This window comes from Siphateles boraxobius, unplaced genomic scaffold, assembly GCF_051911475.1.
Source record: "Siphateles boraxobius isolate OS27281-9 unplaced genomic scaffold, OSU_SipBor_1 2, whole genome shotgun sequence".
In the NCBI taxonomy this organism is placed as follows: domain Eukaryota; kingdom Metazoa; phylum Chordata; class Actinopteri; order Cypriniformes; family Leuciscidae; genus Siphateles; species Siphateles boraxobius.
The window spans coordinates 3,617,604-3,640,986 of NW_027508810.1; the positions used below are offsets into that span (position 1 = coordinate 3,617,604).

At 42.0% G+C, this 23,383-nt stretch overlaps 1 protein-coding gene and 1 long non-coding RNA gene across 4 annotated transcripts in view; one reads left to right on the forward strand and one right to left on the reverse strand.

Moving 5' to 3' along the window:
• Positions 1-19,588, reverse strand: part of LOC143744287 (uncharacterized) — a 45,641-nt gene extending 26,053 nt beyond the window's left edge. Inside the window, exons 1-2 of the long non-coding RNA XR_013205827.1 lie at positions 19,474-19,588; positions 19,305-19,404 (exon numbers count right to left, since the gene is read on the reverse strand). This is a non-coding gene — a long non-coding RNA (uncharacterized LOC143744287). The remainder of the gene's footprint in view (positions 1-19,304; positions 19,405-19,473) is intronic.
• A 501-nt stretch (positions 19,589-20,089) lies between these two features.
• myot (myotilin) overlaps positions 20,090-23,383 on the forward strand; it is a 33,338-nt gene continuing 30,044 nt past the window's right edge. Inside the window, exons 1-2 of one of the 3 annotated variants that reach the window (XM_077235681.1) lie at positions 20,090-20,344; positions 22,973-23,025. In XM_077235681.1, coding sequence (XP_077091796.1) covers positions 23,018-23,025 — 8 coding nt within the window. In that variant the 5' untranslated portion in view covers positions 20,090-20,344; positions 22,973-23,017. Of the gene's footprint in view, positions 20,426-22,972; positions 23,026-23,383 lie in introns of all 3 variants that reach the window. The other 2 variants (XM_077235683.1, XM_077235682.1) reach the window with 2 other exon arrangements.

The window sequence follows — 23,383 nt, forward strand, 5'->3', positions numbered from 1 at the left end:
GGAGATGCAGAGGAGATGGAGATGGAGATGCAGAGGACATGGAGATGCAGAGTAGATGGAGGTGGAGATGCAGAGGAGATGGAGATGAAGAGGAGATGGAGATGGAGATGCAGAGGACATGGAGATGCAGAGGAGATGGAGATGGAGATGCAGAGGACATGGAGATGCAGACGAGATGGAGATGCAGATGGAGATGCAGAGGACATGGAGATGCAGAGGTGATGGAGATGGAAATGGAGATGCAGAGGACATGGAGATGCAGAGGAGATGGAGATGGAGATGCAGAGGAGATGGAGATGGAGATGCAGAGGCAGAGGACATGGAGATGCAGAAGAGAAGGAGATGAAGATGGAGATGCAGAGGAGATGGCTCTTACCCCTTTTCCACCAAAGCGTTTTGAGAGCCGGTTCGGAGCCGGTGCCTGCGCGCGAACCAGTTCTTTGTGTTTCGACAGCCAAAGAACCGGTTCTCGGCCAGGAAAACTGGTTCCAAAGCGGCACCAACTCTTTGCTGGACTAGAACCAGAGAACCGTTCTTTTACCACGTCATGCTTACGTCGGGGGCTGGGGGCGGGTTTAGATGTGTCCTAAACATCTTTTCTGACAGCAAAGCCAGGAGAAACATTTGCAGAAACACGATGTAGTCCGCCATTGTAATTGTTATGCTTGAAGTTGGCGCAAGCGTTTCTAGCTTTTTTTACATTTTTTTTTATTGAAAACCTTATGTAAGCAAAGAAGAAAACAGTCACAAAATAGAACAAATAAACGGAGAGAAAAAAAGACAAGACAGGTGTACATAACTAATCAGAAAAGATTACATATCAAAGGAAAAGATTAAAAGACTTACATATTTCAATTGTTTTTAAAGCCTTCTTGGTTCACGAGTTAGAGATAATCCCAAAGTAATGTTGTACTTGCAAGCGTTTCTAGCTGAGACGTAAAGCGACGTACACAGTGACGTAACGACGTCGTTCGCTGGGCGCTCTAGAAGTGGAAAAACAAACAGGTTCTGAGGAGGTTCGCAAGTTGAACCAACTCCGAACCAACTTTGAACCAGCACCAGTTCCGAACCCGTTCTTTTTTGGTGGAAAAGGGGTATCTGAGCCTGAATGTTGGAAGGCCAATGGCTGAGGGAATTCCAGGAGGGACTTCATCAGAGCCAGTCACTCCCGAAGATTCAAGTCCCTTCATAAAATGTAAGAGGTCTACATATGTGTTATTTTTTTATATAGGCTGTTTTTGATATTTCCATATATTTTACTTTGGGTTGGGTTTTTTGTTGCTCCCAACAGATTCTGATGGTAATATCTGTCTTTTGGAGCCTCCTGTCCCAACAGAACTATTTATGTGGAGTAGCCTATAGAATCTATGTTTATATCTAAGTATAAACGGATATTCGTAAATGTACCGAAAGAATGAATGAAGTGTTTAAACACCGCTTCCTCTTTAAAAAAGGTGAGGAGACTGAAATAATCTCTGGGTTTACGGAAGTAAACCTGCTCCCGACCAGGTTAGGTTCACAGAGTAAGTTACCATGGTAACTGACTCCGAGTATAAGTTACCTCTCTTTCAGAAACGGGCTTGACTTACTCTGCTTTCTCAGCTTTGACTTACCTCCCATTCTGAAACAGAAAACCCAGAGTTTCCCTCATTTCAGGGTCATACCCAGAGTTTCCCTCATTTCATAACATACTCAGAGTTTTCACTTAACCTCCTTTCTGAAACAGGCCCCTGATATTCTCCTTTATCTGACTATTGCCTGATTGACTACGCCTTGGATTCCGATTCTAACTTTGTTCATAAGTGTGCAAATATTCCTTTATATAAATTTTTTACCAGATTAAGGGATGTAGGGGGTTTTGACGCCAATTTATTTGTATCTCTTTTTTCCCCTGTTTATGGTTAAGGCAGTTAGGTAAGTTAAACTGTATTTTTGTTTTCTTTATCTTTTTTTTTAGGTCATTTAGGTTCTAACAATATTGTTTTGTTTGTTATTTTGGCCTTGTCTGCCTCTGATGCTAAACCCTTCATGGTAAATAAAATTCAAATTATGGCCTCTCTCTTCCTTTTTCCTGTTGCGGCTGACCCCTAGTGGTCGTAACAACCACACTGGCCATTCTCCACCCAAATGGCTGGGACCAGCCCCACCTCCCGAGTTTCAGCAAACTCAACAACCTTGAACATATCTGTTAGAACAAAATCTAGTTTTGATAAGCATATGCACAAATATAAACATATTTTGTTTTCCACCCATTTTGTGCTCAAATTTCCATTTAGAAGTTTTTTTTAATCAACACGAATATATTTGTAAATGCATGTGTGGCAAGGGCATTGTTATTCGCAATCTCTCTAGAATAGAATTGAATAATATCTGGAGAGATTGCTAAACTACAATACTCTAGTCTAGACGGAGAAAGTTCTGGTAAAGGGAACACCCGTTGATAATGAGAATTAACAGGTGTTGTCACTTTGTAGTGAGAAGTAAGACTGGATTAAATTTGGCAAAATCCACGGCCTGGAAGCCCATGGAGCTCCTGGCTCGCAAGACAGAGGCGGAGGGAGTGAGGACAACAAAGAAGCTGGAGAGAAGGAGAACCCTTGTGGAGCCGAAGGCATGGAGGGTCAAGGCACAGCTCTAGTCAGAGCGATGACAGTCCGAGGCAGATTCGGAGGGAAGAGGAAGCCGGTATGAGTCCCAGGACTGACGGACCATGGTGGAGACGAGGGAGCGCAGAGCCGCCAGGCTGACAGGCTGAGGTGGAGAAATGGGCCAAGAGACCTGATGTGAAGCCGGAGACACAACCTCTAGTCGAGCGGGTGGACGGAAAGCCCGAAGCAGTGCCGGATAGCTGCAGGAAGCAAGTGGTGGGGCAGAGGAGCAGGACGGGCAGCAGTGGCACAGACGGATACAAGGAACTTGACAAAATCAGAGGAGGAGATGGGACAAAGAAAATCAAGAAGGGACATCGTAGAAGGAAGATTTCCGAATGGAACCGGATCATCCAGATGGCCGGACAGAACCGGCATGAAGGGCCAAGACTCAAGGGTGGGGGCTTGAGAGGGGAGTGGATCTGCAGACCACAGATCTATTAGGCAGAGTCAAGTCAAGTCAAGTCATCCTCATTTATATAGCACTTTTAACAATGTAGATTGTTTCAAAGCAGCTTTACAGAGATAAAGATATAATTTAAGGTAACAGAGATTGGTTTGGTTTTATAGTGGCTCTTGAAAAATGTTTTTTCCAGCTAAAGTTAGTTTTGATTGATTCACTTCCGTCTAAATGATAGTTTGTTATTAAATTAGGGGCCGCTAAGACGACACCGTTCTCTCTAAACAGACTTTAAACGTGAACCTGTGATAGACGCTGATGGCGTTCACATGCGCATTAAGAATTGATTCTATAGTTATGTGTGTTTGAATATATGTGCGCAGGTTTATAATTCCTTACAAACCATGCCTAAACAAACTACTTGTCTATAAATTTTGATGCAGAATTTTTATTTTATCTTATCACTTTGGGTAGGTACGCAACCGAAAAATTCCACAACGCTTTATCTGTAGAGTGGTATAGGGATCCTCCATAGGGAGAGGCTAGTTGGCACTTCAGAGGTCTGCACCCAGCTCTGAGATGGACTGAGCAGTTTGCATTGGCTCTGTGATGACCAGATGGTGAACTACAGGTAGGAGTCTCCTTGCTGCAGCCTTCATCATCAGTACTCCAATAGTGGAAGTAACAGGAAGTATTTATACACCAGAGAACTTAGCTAATTAAATGACATCAGGTGAATGAAATGACTAATGAAATGAACTGAGAATCTAGGTCAAGAAAGACAAGCTGAGGCTATGTTTACACGGAAACGATCTGAAGAGAAAACGCAAAAGTGGCGTTGCGTTATCACTTTTTATTCTGCTTTTAGACGAGCGTTATGGGGGGGGGGGGGGGGGATCTGCATGCATATGGTGACGCAAAAGTGTGTGAAATTCGATGTAGTATGCACTCCAGGCGGCTAGGTGGCAATGTGAAGCACTGCCACACAACAACACCAAGTCCGCGCGCCTGCGTACAACCTTCCTTCTACTTCTACTCCCTAGTAGCGCGAAATCTGAACATGGCGAAACGTACAGCAAAAGCTGATAATTTTGTCTGGACAGACGAGGAGGTGGAGTTATTGCTCCAAACAATTTTAAATTACAAAGCCAGAAAGGCACAACAGGGCGTGGACTGGGAGTCCTGCCAGGCCAAATATACAGACATATGGACCGAATTTCTTCAGAAGAAAATTCGGGTGGATCCAATGCAGACTGACCTCAACTTAATGAACAAGATTGTAGATATCTTGGAGAAGGCTGAAAGGAGCAACAGCAATAGGCTGGACACAATTTCAGAGGCTCAAATTAGAATAAGCCATAGTTTTGATGTCCTTCTGAGACACTTGACATCTCAGCCAGAAGCAAACCGTGCCCCACCTCACCACTACAACACAGCACAGCACATGGCCCCTGCACATCTGTACACACCACCACCCATGGGCCCTGCACATTCATACACACCATCACCCATGGACCCTGCACATTTATACACAGCACAGCCCATGGCCCCCGCACATTCACACACAGCAGCACCCATGGGCCCTGCACATTTGTACACAATGCCACCAATGGGCCCTGCACATTTGTACAAAACGCCACCAATGGGCCCTGCACCTCCATCCTCCTACAGACAATTACTGCTGGTGGAGCACTCCGATGAGGAAGAAACTGAACTTGTGTTTTTTAGGAAAACTTTGAGTTCATAGACAAAGTTATATTAAGTTTGTTTACATTTTGTTACACTGTTTTTTGTGCAGTACCTGCCTACTGTTTAAGCACATAACTTGGGCAAAAGCTCACTAGTGGGCCGAAAAGTGATATGGGGCACAACATTTTGTAAATGCCAGGAAAACTGTACAAAAACAATTCATGTTTACAGTATCATCAGAGGCGTTACTTCTGGTAACAATATTTACCAGGCTCTGTTGTGTTGCAAGTATGGAGTAAAAAAAAGAGACCCCATGCTTTAGTTAATATGGCACTTTATTATTCATTGCATTGTTGTTTTTTCATTTTCTATTGCAATAAACACAAAGTAAAGAACAAGTTTGCAGCTTGAACAAGCAGATGTTGAAACACACCTAAGATAAAACACTGTTCATGTGGACTAATAACTGAAGGAATACAAGTGGCTTGTTAGTTGAATCAAAAAGTCATTTTAGCAATGCTGTGCTGTATGTGAATACACAATAGGTATATTGATCTGTATAGTCCATAGGCCATTAAGGATCAAGGTATTTGGTAAGGGATCTCCTCACTCTCTTTCCACTTCCCTCATTACAGTCGGTCAGATAGCTGTTGGTCTGGGTGGGAGGCTGCATATCCCTGTCACGCTCTATGGCTTCCTGCTCAACATGGTGATCCACAGTGTCATTACAGGCCTCACAGTAGTTGTGGAGGACAATGCAAGCGTAAATAACACTTGGCAGGTCAAGGAGATTTATGTCCATTGGCCGCCTCAAGGCTGCTAACCTGGCCTTTAGCCGACCAAATGCACATTCGATCACGATACGGGTGATAAGACACAAACAAAGTCCAAAGCAATGTTCTGATGGGCTAGAGCCTCCATTTGAGTACTCTTTCATAAGGTAAGGGAGAAGGGGGTAGGCAGGGTCCCCCAAGAGAAAAATAGGTATGGGCTCCTCTCCATCCACTATCTGCCTTTCGAGTGAAGGTATATTCCCAGTCTTGAAGTAGGAGTTCACTTTGGAATTGGCGGAGACACGCGCATCGTGGACACTTCCAGGCCATTTTATGACCACATCAATAATCTGTAAGGCAAGCAAATAGCATCTTTTAATTCTAAGTGCTTTACAATTGTATACAATGACAATACAGTGAAACATACATGGGACATAGATATAGCACAAGAGTGCTTGAACACCTTGATTAGGCCTACCTGTATTTGTGGTCGCACACAGCTTGGACATTCAGGGAAAACTTGCCCTTCCTGTTTATGTAGTCGATGGCGTTGACCGACGGCTGACCGACGGGACTCACATTATTTCAATGTGAGTCCCGTCTACCACTCCCAAACATTGTGGCATTTTATGATCCTGCAGAAATCCGGAAACAAGCTCCTCTGCCTCGGGCACAGAAAATGGCAACTGTATATATTTCGGACCAAGGTGGACAGTTATGGCTTTGCATGTTTGTCTGATGATGACCGACACAGTTCCGGCGTTCGCGGTTTTTCTTAGCCGTCCCTCGTCGCTTAAATAATACAACATGCAAGCTACCTTTTTGAAGACTCCAACAGGTGATCTCATGTTCGTTATTTCACCCTCGATGTAAGGACGAAGTTCTTCACTTAAGGCTACAAGACCAAAGCACCAAAGCAATCTTTGGACATACAGAAATGTTAACGCCATGCATAGTCATCAACTACTCCTTCCACAAAGTTGTCCCACCATTTACTCGTTCTCCCAGGTCTTGTCCAAAGCCGTCTGGTTTGCCTCTGACGAATTGGTGCATCAACAATTTGATGGAGGTAATTAATGCGCCTTCTCTGATTAGTAATACTATCTGAGAATATTTTGTAAACTGCTTAAAAGACTCTTGTACATTAATCAGAGCTGCTAGGGCAGCTTGAAGGTCCGACGTATGGAAATAATCCGACTTGTTGGTTGTTATTTTCCTGTACTGGCACATGCCTGTGACGTAAACGCATACGCGTCGAGAGCAGATTTGCGTTTTTACCCTTTAGACGGGAACGCGACGTCACTTTTATTCGCGATTTTAAGCCCCAAAAACGCCGTCGCCATGTAAATGAAAGGCACATCTGATAAAATATTTTTACTTTTTCACCCGCGTTCCCGTGTAAACAGGGCCTGAGAACGTCCTGGTTGCGTATGCAACCCACCGTTCCCTGAAGGAGGGAACGGAGGACGTAGTCGACGCGACTGAAATGTGATCCCATTTCAGTCGCGTCGACTACGTCCGACGTTATCGACTGAAAGGGAACGTCCTGGTTGCGTATGCAACCCACCGTTCCCTGAAGGAGGGAACGGAGGACGTAGTCGACGCGACTGAAATGGGATCACATTTCAGTCGCGTCGACTACGTCCGACGTTATCGACTGAAAGGGAACAAAGGAAACTGATAAAAAAACTGAAAGGGTTAGTTCACCCAAAAATGAAAATGATGTCATTAATGACTCACCCTCATGTCGCTCCAAGCCCGTAAGACCTCCGTTCATCTTCAGAACACAGTTTAAGATATTTTAGATTTAGTCGGAGAGCTTTCTGTCCCTCCATTGAAAATGTATGAACGGTATACTGTCCCAGATATTAGGTCCAGATTCCCATGTATTCGAACATCCCCAGAAAGATGGTGTTACATTATGTGTATTTGTCCTCATGTTTTATGTATTTATATAAGATTTGTGTATGTGTTTTCTCTGCCCCATGAACATTGTAAGTAACAAATTCTGGACCACAATTCACAAAATGTGTCACAAATGACACAAGCAATGTGTGTGCAAAGTCTTGAAGATCTGCAGACAATGAAAGACTAGCAAGGATGAAAATGGCAACAGATAACGACATGGAGTTGTTGTAGACTGAAGTCAACAACACATTTTGGAGAACCACTGGCTCTGTGTACAACAAGAATTGTCGCAACTTTGTGGTTTTCCACCTGAGCCTTTCTGAAAGCCCTCTTATTCCGGGGAATGTTTCCGATTGGGAGCGGATTTAGTGGGACACCAGGCCGGTTCCGGGGTTTCCCCCATGTATTGCGTCCGGGCGTATTCTCTAAATGAAGAGACGAGCGTCAGCTGTGCGAGAGGAGGAAAGTTAATAGTTATTGCGACACCTATCAATTACATGGATTATAAAAAGGCCATTCTGGCGCGAAGAGGACGGTATGGAGCGGGAAGGATTAACGCGGCGCGAAGGCAGAACTTTATTCTCCGCTTCTCGGGGAACTGGAAGAATGGATTCATAAGGAAACCCAAAATCACTGGACTTAATGACTACAGACCTGTCGCCCTCACGTCTGTGGTCATGAAGTCGTTTGAAAGACTGGTGTTGGCCCACCTGAAGGACATCACTGGACCCCTGCTGGATCCCTTTCAGTTTGCTTACAGAGCAAACAGGTCTGTGGATGATGCAGTCAACATGGGACTGCATTATATCCTGCAACATCTCGACAGACCTGGGACTTATGCAAGGATTCTCTTTGTGGACTTCAGTTCAGCCTTCAATACCATCATGCCTGATCTTCTCACAGCCAAACTGACCCAGCTCTCCATACCATCCTCGATCTGTCAGTGGATCTCCAGCTTCCTGACGGACCGGCAGCAGCGAGTGAGACTGGGGAAACACACATCCAGGACTCTCACCACCAGCACTGGCGCCCCTCAAGGGTGCGTTCTCTCCCCACTGCTCTTCTCCCTGTACACTAATGACTGCACTTCTAAAGACCCCACTGTCAAGCTCCTGAAATTTGCCGACGACACCACTGTCATCGGTCTCATCCGGAACGGTGACGAGTCTGCTTACAGACTGGAGGTTGAACAGCTGGCTGTTTGGTGCAGTTATAACAACCTTGAGCTGAACACGCTCAAAACAGTGGAGATGGTCGTGGACTTCAGGAGGAACAGCTCAGCACTCCCCCCACTCACCATCATGAACAGCACTGTGGAAGCAGTGGAGTCATTCAGGTTCCTGGGCACTACCATCTCTCAGGATCTGAAGTGGGACAATCACATTGACTCCATTGTAAAAAAGCCCAGCAGAGACTGTACTTCCTTCGCCAGCTGAGGAAGTTCAACTTGTCACAGGAGCTGCTGATTCAGTTCTACTCAGCCGTCATCGAGTCTGTCTTATGCACATCCATCACTGTCTGGTTTGGTTCAGCTACCAAATCAGACATCAGGAGACTACAACGGACAGTCCGGACTGCGGAGAGGATCATTGGTGCCCCCCTGCCATCCCTCCAGGACCTGTACTCTTCCAGAGTGAGGAAGAGAGCAGGTAAAATCATCACAGACTCCACTCACCCTGGTCACCACCTGTTTGAATGGTTACCGTCAAGACGGAGACTTAGATCACTGGCCACAAGAACATCTCGGCACAGGAACAGTTTCTTCCCACAGGCCATTTCCCTTCTGAACAGTTAACACACCTCCCAAGGCATATGCCTTTAAGTGCAATACTCCCACTGTTTAGTGCAATATCCTACAACTCAGGTGATACTTATACTTATATTTAGATTTATTTATTATAATATTCAAAACACTGTAAATATGTTCATAATCTGTAAATCTGGAAATGTCTTTTCTGACTAAACCTAACTGTGATACTTTTTATTCTCATATATTTATATTTTTATTCTTTATTCTTATAATTTGTAGTATTATGTTTCATGTTTCTTGTTGTATTTGTATAGTCCACTGGAAGCCTCAGCACCAAAACAAATTCCTTGTGTGTGCAAGCACACTTGGCAATAAAGCTCTTTCTGATTCTGATTCTGATTATTATATTTTTCTGATTCCCATATTTTTCTGTGAAGCCCCTGTATTCTTCAATATTTGTTTGGGTGTATCAGACAGTGAACCGTGGCTCCAAATTAGTCAAGGTATTGACTGAGATTACTTTGTAGTGTACTCCTCAAAGTGTTGGATATTTAGACCTATCAATGGGAGAGGACATCGGCTGGGACTGCGAGTGGGAGCCTTATTCACTGTGAGTTGTTGTGGACTGCAGTGCTTAGTGTGAAGTGAACACGTGTGACTCTTTGAAGTGACTTACTGCATGTACAACTGTGGGTGTCTAATTCTGCTTCCACCCGTTGGCCCCAGTGGGCAGGTCTGTGTGGCTCGAGCTGAAGACAGCCCTCTAACCATTGTTTATCCAGCATGTGTTGTATAGGAACTGCTGGGAAGATTTCCTACCATCATCTGTCTCGTTGTCTGTTGACTGCTCTGTTGCCTGTTCTGAAGAGGAGCCGCTGGGTGAAGATCCTTTACAATTGTCTGTTCTTGAATCATTAATTGCTGTCCGCTCTGCTGCCTGCTCTGAAGTTAAGCTGCTGTGTTAAAGTTTCTTACCACAGTCTGTTCCATCGTCTGTTGCTGCCCGCTCTGAAGAGAAGCCGCTGGGTGAAGATTTCTTACCATCGTCCATCCCGTGATCTGTTGACTGTTCTGCTGCCTGTTCTGAAGAGAAGCCGCTGGGTGAAGATTTTTACCATTGTCCGTTCCTGTATCATTAATTGTTGTCTGCTCTGCTGCCTGCTCTGAAGTCAAGCTGCTGTGTTAAAGTTTCTTACCACAGTCTGTTCCATCGTCTGTTGCTGCCCGCTCTGAAGAGAAGCCGCTGGGTGAAGATTTCTCACCATCGTCCGTCCCGTGATCGGTTGACTGCTCTGCTGCCTGTTCTGAAGAGGAGCCGCTGGGTGAAGATCTTTTACCATTGTCTGTTCCTGTAACATTAATTGTTGTCTGCTCTGCTGCCTGCTCTGAAGTTAAGCTGCTGTGTTAAAATTTCTTACCACAGTCAGTTCCATCGTCTGTTGCTGCCTGCTCTGGAGAGAAGCCGCTGTGTGAAAGCCTCTTACCACAGTTTGTTCCATCGTCTGCTGCTGTCCGATCTGAAGAGAAGCTGCTGTGCGAAAGCCTCTTACTGCAATCTGTTCCACTATTTGCTGTCTGCTCTGAAGAGAACCTGCTGTGTGAAAGCCTCTTACCATTGTTTGTTCCATTATCTGCTGTCTGTTCCGAAGAGGAGCCGCTGTGAGAGAACCTCTTACCACAGTCTGTTCCATCGTCTGCTACTGCCTGCTCTGAAGAGAAACCGCGGTGTGAAAGTCTCTTACCGCAGTCCGTTCCATTATCTGCTGTCTGCTTCGAAGAGAAGACGCTGTGGGAAAGCCTCTTACCAACGTCTGTTCCATGACCGACCGTTGTCAGTTCTGACGAGAAGCCGCTGTATGAAAGTCTCTTGCCACGGCCTGTCTCATTGTCCACCGTGCTTGTTCGAAGAGGAACCGTTGTGTGATCTACTCTACTATCGTCTGTACTCATACGAATCATTCATTGCCCTAGCGAGGAACTGCTGGGAGGATCCCCTGCCATTATCGCTGCAGGTATTGACCATTGGCTGTCTTCAAGAGGAATCACTATACCCACCATCGATTGCTCTGAACAGGAACCGCGTAGTGGAGATCTTGTAGCACTATCCGTCCGATCAGTCACCGTCGTTTGCTCCGAGAAAGACCCCCCACCTATACAGTCACCTAAAAAGTCTACTTACTAGTTCTGTCCGAAGAGGAACGATCGAGTCAACTTTCCCGTTCTGTTATCTGCTGGGTCGTGACCGTTGCACCAAGTCCTCACACCGCTGCTGGACAGAGGGGAACAGAGTTGGACTTCTTCCGCTACGTGTTTTAGTAAATAGGATTTTAGTTCAATAAAACAGAACTTTTATTACTTACCTTGTTGTCCGTCTGTGGTGTCTCTGGGTAAACTCCTCGAGGTGGTACGTAAAATAAAAGGGGCCCGTTTCAGCCGGTGACATAATCATGAGGAAAGCATGACACTATGCCTATACTTACATCAATTAATTGGGACTTTGTGACATGATGGTTCTCATCAGACATCATTTCAAAAGACAGATCAGTTCAGAGTGGGCTGTTGACTTCTGGAAATGTCATCCTATGTTTAAGATAAATGCCTGTTTGGACACACTTGTCACAACCTGAGCAACCTTTGTGAAGTTTTGTTCCATTGGTGAAAGCTCTTGCTGGAGCATCGCAGATGACCGAGGTGAATTTCAAGAAGCACTGTTTCCCCTTTATAAGGAATCCTTTGCTTAGCACTTGTAACTCACTGACAAGATCTTTTAAATACTCAACCAGACAACTTGGCTTCGATGTACCACAAAATAGACAATGACAACTGGCTTCTTCACAACACCCTGTAGCAAGCTAAGAATTGGCCAGAACTGAACCGAAGAACTCTTAAACAAAGGCAAACCATCTACATGCAGCTGCAATTTGAATTCATGTCTGCTTTCCATGAAACCAGATCCATTCCGTGCTTTTTGAAAAAGCTTTTAAAATACCAATGTAGCGGTAGGTACCACCAGCAACAGTTTGGATGCTGTAAGAAGTAATGGTATTGAGAAGAGTTCTAGCATCCTTTGGTAGAAAAGGATGATGAACACTCAAAATGGCCAGAAGTGTAGTCAAAGCTACTAAAGATACCCTGAAATTAACTGCCCAGTCACACAAAGACTCAGATAGTGATATACAGACATTTTCTATGTCATCATCACTCTGAGAATCATCTTCAATGTCAGAAATTTCTCCCTGATCACCCTGATCCTGGTATTCAGCTGAATTACAGATATTCGCTGTAGCGCTCTCTGCAGCTCCAAAGTCCTGTAACTCATCTTGAAACGAATCAAGCATAGAACTCACATGTTTCACTGCTCGTTTTCTAAGACTCATATTCACATGCGTCTATTCATGTTTTTACCTGAGTTTTTCCTTCTCCAACCAAGGGAAACCGTTTTCTTTCTCCAACCTAGGCAAACAGATAAATGAGAAAAAGTTGCTTGTCCCCCCTTTTTTACATTCTAAAATGCTTGACGTAAAAATGGCTTAACGTAGCTTACTGTACTAAGAAAATGATATTAAAAGACCAAACTCAGTAAACATCATATTAATAAGCATTCATATTCTGTGCTCATCTGATTTTTTGTACATAGTATGCTATATTAATAAGATGTTTACTGAGTTTGGTCTTTTAATAACGGTTTTCTATGGGAGGAAAATGCTTAACGTGTAAACGCGTTGCGTTCATATTCTGGGCTCATCTCATTTTTTTTGTACATAGTATAGCTTATTAATATGATGTTTACTGAGTTTGGTCTTTTAATATCACTGTCTTAGTACAGTAAGCCACGTTAAGAATTTTCACGTTAAGCGTTTTAGAATGTCCCTCTTTTGGGACTCCCCCTAAGCCTTACTTAGGCCTAAACGAGTGAAATAATCAAATAATCGCGATCAGATGGTTATTTAACTATCGCAACAGACTTGGGTGGATAATACTTGCAAAATACTTGCTAAGCAGTGTCTTCCTTGCTGAATTGTTTGTTTTAACGTCAAATAACTGCTAACTGTTCCTGCATCTCGAATAGCTTGCTTTGGCTTATCACCATTAAAATGTGCTTACAGCGAGTAACTTACTGGAGAATTCAACCTTTTAACTAGATCGCAAAAAAAAATAACCCTTCCAAAACGTTTTGATTGTGCAAGTTTAACATCTTCAAATTCAATCAATGTTCCACTTACCTGTGATGATGTCCAAGTGAGCAAGTTTCGCGCGTTGCAGGATTCAAATTGATGATGACAGTCGTACAGTGGCCGTTCCACAGCAAGTTGGACAATAGTCGCTCAGCAGAATCGGGCCGTGTACTGTATAGCGTCCCTCTGCGGCATAATATTTTAGAACTGCCGCCAAACTGCATTACAGCTTGGCTGCGTCAGTTCCACTAGCGAGCCACATACTGTGTTATGTCGGACAACCGCATAAATGTGCCTCTCAGTTTAAGGTTTGTACTTTTTTAGTTAATTAATGTATGCATGTTGTGGCGAGGGGGGGTGGTTCAGCGAAGTCTGTAGTGGGAGAGCAAGGACGGAGCCCAGCGGTGAGTAAGTAGGTCAAGTGCAAAATTACGAACACCTGTCTCTGATTGCAGTAATTGGCGTGGGGAGACCGCATAAAAGCCGGCTGGTGCGAGAGAGTGGGGAGAGAAGGACTGGGTATTCGTGCATGACACGCTAGCTGAGCGCTGAGAACGAAAGTGGAAAGAGTATTCCCTGATATAGTGGAAAGAGTGATATTTTAGATAGTGGAAAGAGTGATATTTTTATATAGTGGAAAGAGTGTTCTCTGAACGTGAACAAGGTTTATGTTAAAGCACGCACAGCGCATTTTTCCTGTTTTATTAAACCAAATAAAAGTGTTCGAGTCCCAGCCACGCCGACCCCTGTCTTCTTCCATCACACCAACACTGAACCTTTACTACACATGTATATAGCCCATTTATTTATTTATTTATTTATTTATGTAATCATTATGTTCAAGGATCTGTGTTCTGGGTAAGAAATGCATTAGGCTATACAAATCGGCTGTTTGGAAATGAGCTGATGCTGTAGGCTAATTATAATTATACATTTTATTTGTAATAAAGTAGTCTGTCAGCCAGCAGGAGTACTGGATTTCAGTCAATACTGGCCCATACAAAAAAAAGTCAGTCAGCCAGATGTGTAATGTACAGTCGGCACAGATCCGGCTAGGATAACATTAAATTACCACTTTATTTTGAGACATTAGAGCATTTGTGGTCTGTCTATTGATTGGCAATCACAATCCACACCTGCGTGATTGGTGCGTGGGAAAAAAAGACCAATTGGGTAGGTCAAAAATCCAAAAAAACAAGAAACTCCTGCACACTATGAGTATCAAACTTGCAAACGTTTTGGTCTCACAACCTTCATCAGGCATGGTCTATCTATCGGAAACTTACAGACTTATGCCCTCATCTAAACAGCAAGTACAAAAGTTCACCCTAAGTCAATCAGCTACATTTGAGGCATACAATGTATTGAGGTCCTAGGCCAATGAGTGATTTATACAGTATAAAATCCGAAATGTAACTGGGAGCCAGTGTAAAGACCTGAGGACTGGTGTGATATGTTCATGTTTTCTGGTTCTGCTCAGAATCCTAGCATGAGCGTTCTGTATGAGATGCAACTGTCTTATAGACTTTTTTGGAAAGCCAGTGAAGAGTCCATTACAATAATCCACCCTGCTGGTGATGAAAGCATGAACAAGTTTCTCTAAGTCTTGACTGGAAACAAAGCATATAATTCTTGCAATATTTTTCAGATGATAGTATGCAGATTTAGTTATTGCTTTGACATGATGACTACTAAAACTGAGGTGTGACTCCAGAATCACACAGAGATTCCTGACTTGATTTTTATTTCTTTGACTCCTAGCGTCAAGATATGTGTTCACCTTGAGAACCTCATCTTTCTGGGGTCACCTCTTCCACTAGCTCTGCCCTGGACTCCAGTTCCACAGCCTCCGCTCTGGTCTTCAAATCCTCTGGCTAAGCCTGGGTCATCTGCTCCCCAGCTCCGGCCCGGTTTTTGATTCCTCTGGCTTCTCCCCATTCTCCACCAAAGCTCTTGTTGCCTTCCCTCATTGGACTTCCAGAGTCCCAGTCTGGGGCAATCTTTGCCCTGTCCCTCTTTCCTCTGTCCCTTTGTCTGAGTTTTATTGTCCATTCCTGCAAAAGACTGTGATTTCAGCAATCCTGTAAGATCATTACAAATAGAGCTTGACTTGATTTTTAGTTCTTTGACTCCTAGCGTCAAGATATGTGTTCACCTTGAGAACATCATCTTTCTGGGGTCACCTCTTCCACTAGCTCTGCCCTGGACTCCAGTTCCACTGCCTCCGCTCTGGTCTTCAAATCCTCTGGCTAAGCCTGGGTCATCTGCTCCACAGCTCCGGCTCGGTTTTTGATTCCTCTGATTTCTCCCCATTCTCCACCAAAGCTCTTGTTGCCTTCCCTTGTTGGACTTCCAGAGTCCCAGTCTGGGGCAATCTTTGCCCTGTCCCTCTTTCCTCTGTCCCTTTGTCTGAGTTTTATTGTCTATTCCTGCAAAGGACTGCGATTTCAGCAATCCTGTAAGACCATTACAAATAGAGCTTGAGTGATCGAATTGAATTCAAGCATAGTTCAGGGCAGTGCGCTGTTCGGTAAATAACATCAGCTGACGCTCAGATGATCAGTTAATCCACCTACTCTAATCAACTAAAATATTTAAGTCTATTCAAACATATGCTCTTCAGTCTGTCGCATAGACATCATGCTGTTTTACGAATATAACAAGTCTTTCTCCGCCAGAGCTGCCATGTATATTCAGCATTTCAACCAGAGACTGGACTGCTCAGTTGTCGATTTAGCTTTGATCAGCAGACACTCCACTGATCACCAAACCCTTTCATGTTCGCTATAGTTCATTTTCTCACACATTTCACTTTTATCCTAAAGTATCTATCTTAAATGTCTCTACTTCAAAGCCAGATGTTGGCAAAAGCTCTCAGGTGGTGAAACGGGCAGTTTTTACACCCCTATGTTTTTGCTATAATAAAAAAACGTTTGTAATTGCTCTACCTGCAAATTTATTCATGTTTGCAGCTATTGTGGCAACAGCCACCCAAAGATTGTGTGCCCTCGAAGAAACAGTTGTTTCTACAATAAAGGCTGTGGCCATCTTCTTCTATCAACACAAGTAAACTCAAGAAAGCTTTAAAAAATGTTTCATCCAAACCATTGTTTTGTAACTATCTGTTAATCAGTTTGCGGAAGGGCTTTTTTGCCGGTTTAGTGTCTCTTCCTGCCTCCTCATATACATGCAGTAATCTCCCATCTGCTATCAAAGAGCCCAATATTGTAGTTTACCAGTGAAGGAAGTAGATAAAGGTTACATGATGAGCCCCTTTTCTGAACCTCCTTTTACGTTTTTCGCAGTAACTCCATTGGCATAGCAACGAGTAACTACTCTGGTAAAAAGCGGTTAATAATCGATCTTTCTTCCCCCCCATTCTATTCATGGAGATAAAAGTATCAATAGCTTGATTCCATCTGAGCCCTTTTCTCTTTATTAAGCTACTATCGACCAGGCCATTAAATTAATTAAAACTGCCGGCAGAGATGCTTAATTAAGTAAAGCTGATATAACCGATGCGTCAGGCACCAAAGGAGAGCTGCTCTCTTTAGGGCACCTTAATTTTGCTATGAGGATTATTCCACAGGGTCGTTCATTTATATCTAGACTTCTCAAAACCAGTCAGTAATCTTCATTTTGCTTTAAACTTTGCAAGTCTTGGAACGGCATTTCTTTTTTCTACCATGATCATTATGAAACTTACCCTGACCTACAATTTTTCATCTATGTGACCCCTTCTATAGGTGGGTTGGAGATATTTTTTAGGACCAGTGGTTTGCTGATTCATGGCCAATCAAAATTATAAAGTTGCCATCTAACCTCCAATGCAATGCACTACTAGAATTATACTCTAATAGTAGTCACAACAATTATTTGGGGAAAACAGTGGTGCAGAAAGGAAATCATAGTGTTCTGTTATAACAAAGCTATTTTTTAACATTATTAATAAAGGACGCTCTTCTGTTCCTTTCAGTAATAAACTCAACAGACATCTTACCTAGTCTGGGTAATTACTGGGTAATTTCACTATGCGAGCAGTGCACCTACCAGGGTTAGATAATAAAATTGCTGACTCATTATCCAGATTAAATTTCCAGCAATTCAGATGGTTATGCCCAGGTGCTTCCCCAACAAGCCTCTGCTGCCCTCCCTTCAGACTAACTGTCCTCGACTAAATTACTCTCTAGCGCACCTGATCTCCTCAGCTAATCAATTCATGAGATTAGGACTGGAAAATACACATTAAAACCTATGATTTTTGCCTGGTCTTACTATTCTTCATTCTGTGTTGCACATGCAGTTTCTACTATTCTAGTTCAAATCCTTACAGTATGTGCCTTAATCGTCCATTGTTTTGAGTCTAAAAAAATTGCAGCCTTCATCCATTAAAGCACTAGTATAAGGAATTCAATTCCATCTAAGATGCTTGGTTCCAGAGAGGCAAAGCCTTCTCAAAGATCCCTCCATCAGCCTCCTCCTGAACGGCCTTAAAGAGGAAAATCCAGCAATTAATGATGAATGTTTACCTTTCACACTCCCTATAGTAGTCCATCTCATGGTTTCACAGCTGCGCACAGGTTTCTTTGACCCATACACTAACGCACTCCTGGAAGCAGTATTTCTTTCAGATTTTTATGGTTTTCTGAGATGTGGGAAATGTACTGCATGTTCTAAAAATTGTAAGCCTTTCCAAGACCTTTCACTAGCTGATCTGGCACTGAAATCTAACTTTTTTGAAATTCATCTTAAACACTCTGAATCAGATAAAGAAGAGAAAGGTGTGTTTGTAACCATATCTCCTTCTAATTTTGAATTGTGTCCCCTCTCTTCCATGGTCCAGCACGTGAACTACCGCACTCTTTCATCTCCAACAGGCCACTGTTGACAAGACATCATGACAAGATGCACACATCACCTACATCTCCTTTGCAAATATTGTGGTCTAGCTAACCTCTAACCTCTACAAAGCGCACTCCTTCTGCATCGGAGCAGCCACAACAGCATCTTCTACCATCCCTTTTCCTATGCTCAAAAGAATGGGACAATGGACATCTGCTTTCCAATTTGGACATCTGCTACATTTGCCCATGAACTAATGACATATTGCAAGCCCAGAAAACCATGAGCCACCACACTCTATAGACTCAGCCTCTGTTATGATATGAACAGAACTCGCTAATCCATCCTAATGTACCACTTAGTTTTTTTGGGGATTGATAATACATTTCAGAGTTAAACTACGTATTAAATAAGTACAGTCTTGCTTCTATAGTTCATATTCATGCATGATAAGACTCTGATGACTAGCTCAGGGAACCGTGGTTCCCTACCCTCTTGAGGTACGCTGTTGATTTTAAGGGGTTAATCCTGACTCATTGACTTTGAACTATGTTGTTGTGTAGGGGGATTTATGCCTCAAAAATGTATCTCAAACTGTCTAGTATGGCAGCGGAGCCCCTGGTAGCCTAAGCCTTTCGAAAATACAAGAATTATCAAGAAATTGTATTATTCTCAAAAGTGGTCCTGACTGAAATCCCACTGTACGGCATGGATCTAATAAACTTGGGTACAACATGTAGACTCTACGATGATGACACCTATTGTATCTTAGACTACTACGCAAGATAGTATAAAGAAGAAAACTTCATCAGTATGTGCTAGTGGTAAACAAGTAGAGCAAGATTTATCACACTTCAGCAATTGTGGTTTTTATGTGCGTTGAAAAAAAGAGGAGAAAGTGAAACAGGAGAATATGGATGCGGTTATGGTTGCAAATGAGCTTGAGGTAAGTTTTAAGTCTTAACGCCATGTCGTGTTGATCAATAAGCCATTTCACGTTGCATTTGTATTGGTAAGTCAGAAGACGTAGGTCGTAGCAGCAAACACACTGTGAGATGATCATGCTTATTTTTCTTACAATGTCAGAAAATTATCACAGGCTATCTTTGGTCGCAAGACCATGACAACGTCCGTCTTTGAACCTCTCTCACTGTAAGAGCGCAGTTTACAGAGCTCCTCCACATAGTTCTTCTCCAGACCTCTGGAGTTTTTTTATCTTCTGTACAGGAGTAGCAGCAGGAGCAACAGGATCTTTAGGAAAGTAGTGGGAACAGTTTTTGAGCTTAACCTGATCAGAGGTCCATCCAACAGTGGATCTGTTGATTAAGATGGATCCAGGAGGAATGAAGCAGACGGAGAGTATAACCACAAGGGAGATTAAAGAAGATCTGAGTGTTTGAAGAAGTGAGTGCCAGGGAGAAGTACGTCTTTAGAGAGAGAGTTTGTGGTGAGTATATGTGCAGTACTTGATTAGCAAGTGATGACAAACAGGTGTGTATGATCTGCAGTTCATGCAGAGTGGGCAAAGAGTGAAATGAGCCCAGTGCAGGTTTAACAGTAGGATTATAAGAGGAACATATAAATACAATATAAAATAATAAAAACTTATGAAGTTCTAAGGTTGTGCACAATGAAAAATGAGTGAACTGATGTACAGGTGTATGGACAGTATGAATACACAAAAGTAATTCCCATTAAATGCTAAAAAGAGGATCATACAGGGCCTTGATGGTTCTGATTATCATATCATATTTTTCTTTCAGTATTGGTTATAGTGGTAAGTTATCAACCTTACAATCTCTCTAGAAGTGGGCTGGACAAGAGCTTCTTGCATATGTTATTTCTATCCCTGAGGCCGAGTATACAAGAGTGTGGTCTATATTTAACACTGAAGTGTTTGGTTCACCCGTTTACTGTGGAGTCAGCTGTGTCAGATGGACAGACTGTAATGTGAGATGAGATTTGAACGCACTTCCTCACTTTACTCTGCACCTTATACCTACCCAGACAACCTGCAGTCAAGCAAGTGAATCTCTTTACCAATAGCTCAGTCTAGTGCCTGTCTCCATTTCTTTTACCGGGCAGAAGACATCCTGTCAAAGAGGGGGGCAAGAAAGATTAGCTGTGCACTCTCTTTGAGAGGGTAAGAGGGCAACAAGGTGGGTTTTTGTCTTTTAACATCCTTTAGCCTTGGTTTTGTCAGCCCACTGGTATTTAGCCCACACTAACAGGATACACTGGTAAGGCTCCAGGTTGTGAAGTAGGTACACTGGTGGGACACGTGCAAAGAAATACTTTTCTTAGCATGAGAGGTGGCTAATTAGTTGCTTTGACAGAATGGATTGTTTGTGTAATGAGACATATATGTTGATCTGCTCCAAGAGTATTTGCTCATGTTTGACAGACAGACATTACATGGTTGTGCAAAAACTATATCTGGCTTCAGTGCTGATACTGAAACATCTGTACGGCTTAAACTCCATTCCACTTTTCAAAAGGCTATCCAGATTATTTTGTTTAGAAATATTTGCAAAACAATAATCCAGTTGGTTAAAGTAGTAAGCAGACAAAGTGTATTAGAATGCAGTCTTTGATGTAGTGCTACATATTTTTGATCCACCAAAAGGAAATGTATTTTAATTTTTTTTTAAATTGTTATCCCATCATGCTATTTCAATTGACATTCTGTGTTGGATCTGGAGATTCTATTTGGTTCTTTGGAGTTCTTGATGTTTCATTTTAGGTTTTTAGGTTTGTGTGATTTAAGGCACCAGTCCGATATTCAAAATAACTAGTTATTTCTCTAAAAAGTTCTTTATGGAATTTCCATGGAATCTATTTCCTTATGGAATCCCCCCTCCAGACTGTAAATCCTTTTTTTATTGTAAATGGAACCCTTATTTTTAAGTTGTACCTCACTTTTGAATGAAGGCACTATAAAAACCATTTTCACAAGGTAATTTGTGGAAAAAAGAATAATTTTTACAAGATAATTCTTATTAGTATCCATTGAAACTGACGCAGAGAATTAATTTGGCTGATTATTTATTTAATAAATCCTCTTCACTCAAAAAAATATTTTTAGCTGTTTGCTCAGTTTACTTAACTAAATGAGCTAAAGCAACACAAATTTTTACATTTTTACTTAATTGTCATTTGCACTCAATTTTATTACGCCAAATAAAACTAAATTTGTCAAATGTTAAGTTAACTTAATCCATTTGTTTTGAGACTACATGAATCATTTTTATTGCATTGACTGAAACTGAGCAGTGGATTTCTAGTTCCCAGTATGCTTTGCATAAGGCTGGATAAGGAGTGGAAATTTTAAAATGAGTGAAGGGAAAGACCTGTTAATTTTAATGTTCATTTATGTTTGACATCTAAAAAATGCATGAGTCCACATTACAATTTAGAGTGATCTGTTATCAGAAGTGACTAATGTATTTCAGAAATGTTCATATACAAATCACACAGTTAGTTAACATCATGTATTAAGTTGTGAACATAATGCTCAAAATATAGGAAAGTTTTCAATGTCTGTTGATTCAGGAGTTGGAGTCGTCTCTTCACAGGTGTTTGGCATCTAAAGTCTTTGTAAGAGGCTAGATCAAAAGCTGGATCTGACATTCTCTAGTTACCTCAGAATGGGCATCCCGAGATAAAACCGAAAAGCAAATGGAAAGAAATTAGAGTAGCTGCTGTTCATAACATTTCAAGCTAAGATCATGTGCTTTTGATTTGATATAAACAGAGTACAAGGTTATGAGATGCATTATGTGAATGATTGGCTAAAGAGATGCATCTTTAATCTAGATTTAAGATGAGTCTGAGCCTCAAACATTATCAGGAAGGCTATTCCAGAGTTTAGGAGCCAAATGCGAAAATGCTCTCCCTCCTTTAGTGGACTTAGATATCATAGGTACCTCCAGAATCCCAGAGTTTTGTGATCTTAAAGAGGGTGATGGATAGTAGGGCGATAGAATACATACAATACAAAGATGCTGTACTCAATAAGCCATAACGCTCACAGAATAGGTCAAATGAAATTGGTGTGATCTCATTGAATTAAGATTAATTTTACACATCAGTACAACTACCCTAGTTTAAGTTCAAATCAATCTATTCAACTGTGTTAAAATGTGTGTCATAATTTTATTAACTTAGACCAACAAGCATTATTTCTTTGAGTGAGATGGCACTTTCAAATCTAAACCAGGGAGAAAGATTTATCCTACACCATGTGTTTCTAAATGCAACACACAGAAGGCACAACAAAATTAGCCCAGGAGCTGCTCAGGTTTCGTTGCTTCACTCTATTGAGTACCAGTGAAATGACAGTAAAGGGGTTAGGCTCAGAACATTGCAATGGATAAAGTCAACGATCTATCAGTTTACCAAACTTGCTCATGCATTAAAGCAGAAGACATTGAGAGTGCAGAAAAGTGAGAAAGATTTTTCTCAAACAAAGGTCTTTTTATTTTTATTTTTTATTTTTATTTTTTTGTCGTGCTCATTTGCAACTTTACACAACACTACAGGATGACCCTTCTTGGTATTGTTGTTTAGGGTCTACTTTATGCCACAGGTTTTTGTGTATTGGATGTGTGTTAAAGGTGACATGTGAGTCTTTCTCAAGAACATATTACAAATTCCACCACTAGTGCAAATTGTAATTGTGCATTAAGACAAACTCTTCCTTTCAACAAATGTATTAATAATAATAAACATAACAAACCCCTCATGCCCTGCCTAACTCAGTATTTCTCTTTTCTTGAATTTTCAAGTGTCTCCTACTGGGCTCATCAACACACGCTGGAGATACTGGAAACATGGCACAGTAAGAGACAGACAGATAAAAAATGCTCTAAAAAATGTCAACTTTGTCTATATTTACTCACATTTGAAACCTGTCAGGCTTGCATTCCTCTGTGGACTATAAAATAAAAAAATATGAAAACTGTAAGGTTACCTTTTTCATGCAGTTAAAATGAACAGGTATTCAAGGTTTCATAGCGTCAGAAGTATTTTCACTGTGTCCTTTACGTTTAGCAACTGTAAAGACTTAAAAAATGCTGGTAACATTTTATTTTAATGTGTCCTTGTTACATGTTTACATGTATTTACTAAACTGATACCTGTAAATAATGCCGCTAACCATAAATCAAACCCTAATCTTATAAACCTATAATAAGTGC